Source organism: Triticum urartu, chromosome 4, assembly GCF_003073215.2.
Source record: "Triticum urartu cultivar G1812 chromosome 4, Tu2.1, whole genome shotgun sequence".
Taxonomy (NCBI): Eukaryota; Viridiplantae; Streptophyta; class Magnoliopsida; order Poales; family Poaceae; genus Triticum; species Triticum urartu.
The window spans coordinates 593469024-593471215 of NC_053025.1; the positions used below are offsets into that span (position 1 = coordinate 593469024).

The 2192-nt window shown below is 41.6% G+C and overlaps 1 protein-coding gene across 1 annotated transcript; it reads left to right on the top strand.

The window, feature by feature from the left end:
- Positions 1-3: 3 nt before the first annotated feature.
- On the top strand, positions 4-894 carry LOC125554920 (BTB/POZ domain-containing protein POB1-like; the record flags this gene model as incomplete). Its single annotated transcript, XM_048718291.1, has 1 exon — positions 4-894. A coding segment is annotated over one exon (699 nt), but the record flags the coding sequence as incomplete, so codon positions are not given.
- Between the last annotated feature and the right edge of the window lie 1298 nt (positions 895-2192).

Consider the following 2192-nt stretch of genomic DNA (forward strand, 5'->3'; position numbering starts at 1 on the left):
TATTCGGAGGAGGAAAGGCGCAAGGTCTTGAGTTATCGCTTACTTCCACTGGTACGCTTCAGTAATATGAGCTGTGATGCACTGCAGAAGGTCCTAAGATATGAAGATGTTGATATAGACCATGAGTACTTAACTAAGCATATTGCTGAGGTACTTCTACACAAAGCATACCCAAACCAGATGGAAGGTGCTCTTGCAGCAAACGTGACAACATGTTGGCAATTTGCTGAGCGAGCTTACGACTTCAAACTTGTGAGAGTGGTTGCTTTTAATCAACCCTGCCCACAGGTTACAGTTTACATGGATCTAAAGCGTGATGAGTGTTCCCGACTCTTCCCATCAGGAGGTATATGCACGCAAATTTTCCATCTCGCAGGGCACAAATTCTATCTCTTGGCAAACTGTAAAATGGTTGAGCAGGCAACATCGTACAGCTTTGCCCTATCATTAAATATTTTTGATGAGCCGGCAGGCTCAATATGTTTAGATATTGAGTTTGCTGCAAGGACAAAGCCGTTAGGAAAATTTGTGAGCAAGTACGGATATAAGAACACCATGACTGGTGATCGGTCGCAGGGATGCGGTGATCTTTTCGGAATGCCATGGTCGACGTTCATTGCTGATGACAGCCTCTTCATCGATGGCGTGCTATATCTGAGAGCCGACTTGACTCTGGTGGTGCAGCCTGAATTACAGACCTGATCTGATATCTCACTCAGCAGAGTTAATTGGGTAGTGTCTTTTGTGCAGTATCAGACGCTTCAGTCTGAAGGGCAATGAACAGACTAGCTGATGTACGTGGGCCGGCTGCTACTGCATTTACTTAGTAATATATGTGTGTGTTTGTGTGTTGCCTTTGTATGTCGTTGTTGCATGTTGTACCATACAGTTTATGTGGAGAAGCTTTCTCTGTGTTGGTCGTTGTCTTATAAGTGGTCTGTTGGATCCATGATGCAGTTGTAAGTGTCACAAAGTTCAATGGGATTTCAGTTATAATTTTGGATATTGTTGCTTGGCTGGGCATATGGGCAGTGTGGGCTGTTGGGTCGACGCTTGGTGCGGTCTTGTATAGCTATTTTTTGCTTCTGCTGGAATGTTTGGTGCCTGAATGTGAATGATGTAAGTAGATTGCACTTGTTCAGCTGGAAGCATTGGAGCGCGATGAGCTTCCTGGCCATTCGTTGTGGAAGCGAGGTCGATGTCCAGTGCTAGACGTTGCGCTATAGCTGACTGCAAAAAACTTGAGAGTTGATAACTGGCTTCATCTGGCTTATTATCCCCCAGTTCCTTAATATATAGTTGGTTTTCTAAAAATCAAGTTTCTTAAGCTTTGACAGGATTTATAGAGAAACCCATTCTAAAAAAATAGAAACATTTTTTAAACTAGAATACTGAATTTATACCGTGTAAAATTATATTTCGTCATGAATCTAATGATAATGATTTGGCATTCTAGAAATTGATAATTTTTCTATGAAGTTAGTGAAAGTATACAAATTTTGACTATAGAAAATCTAATGTGCACTATACTTTGATTCTTTGGAACGAAGTGAGTAGAGTTTCCTTACAACAGTGTCCATATATACTACTCTACGTCCATCCACTAGAAATGAATGAAACTGAAGCACCAAGACTCATCTACTCACTCCGTTCCTAAATATAAGTCTTTTCCGAGATTTCAATAAGGACTACATACAGATGTATATAGACATATTTTCATAGTTTAAAAAACTGAACCGGTTATCGAACCGGCAAGGCTGTCGGTTCTGGTTTATCGATCAGACCGCCGGTTCACCGGTTCGATTGTCGGCTTTCTAAGCAATGAATAATATATACTTTATCAATAAATACATCAATCAATAGATAAAGAATGTGTAATCACACATAGAGTAACTAGTAACTACTACTCCCTCCGTAAGGAAATATAAGAGCGTTCAGATCACTACTTTAGTGATCTAAATGCTCTTATATTTCTTTACCAAGGGAGTACATGTTAATATCTAATTCATGTATGTGATAAAAAATGTGTAGTTGTTGCCACGCGGAGCCGGAGCGGCAGGGTCGATGCACCAGGGCGCCGAGAAAGGGTGGTTGCGGAGGGGGGGGGGGTGCAACGTCTGATGAATTTGCCTCACTAGTAGAAAACAGGGCTTTCTTTCGCGCCAGATAAGCCCATTAGTCCCGGTTCAGTC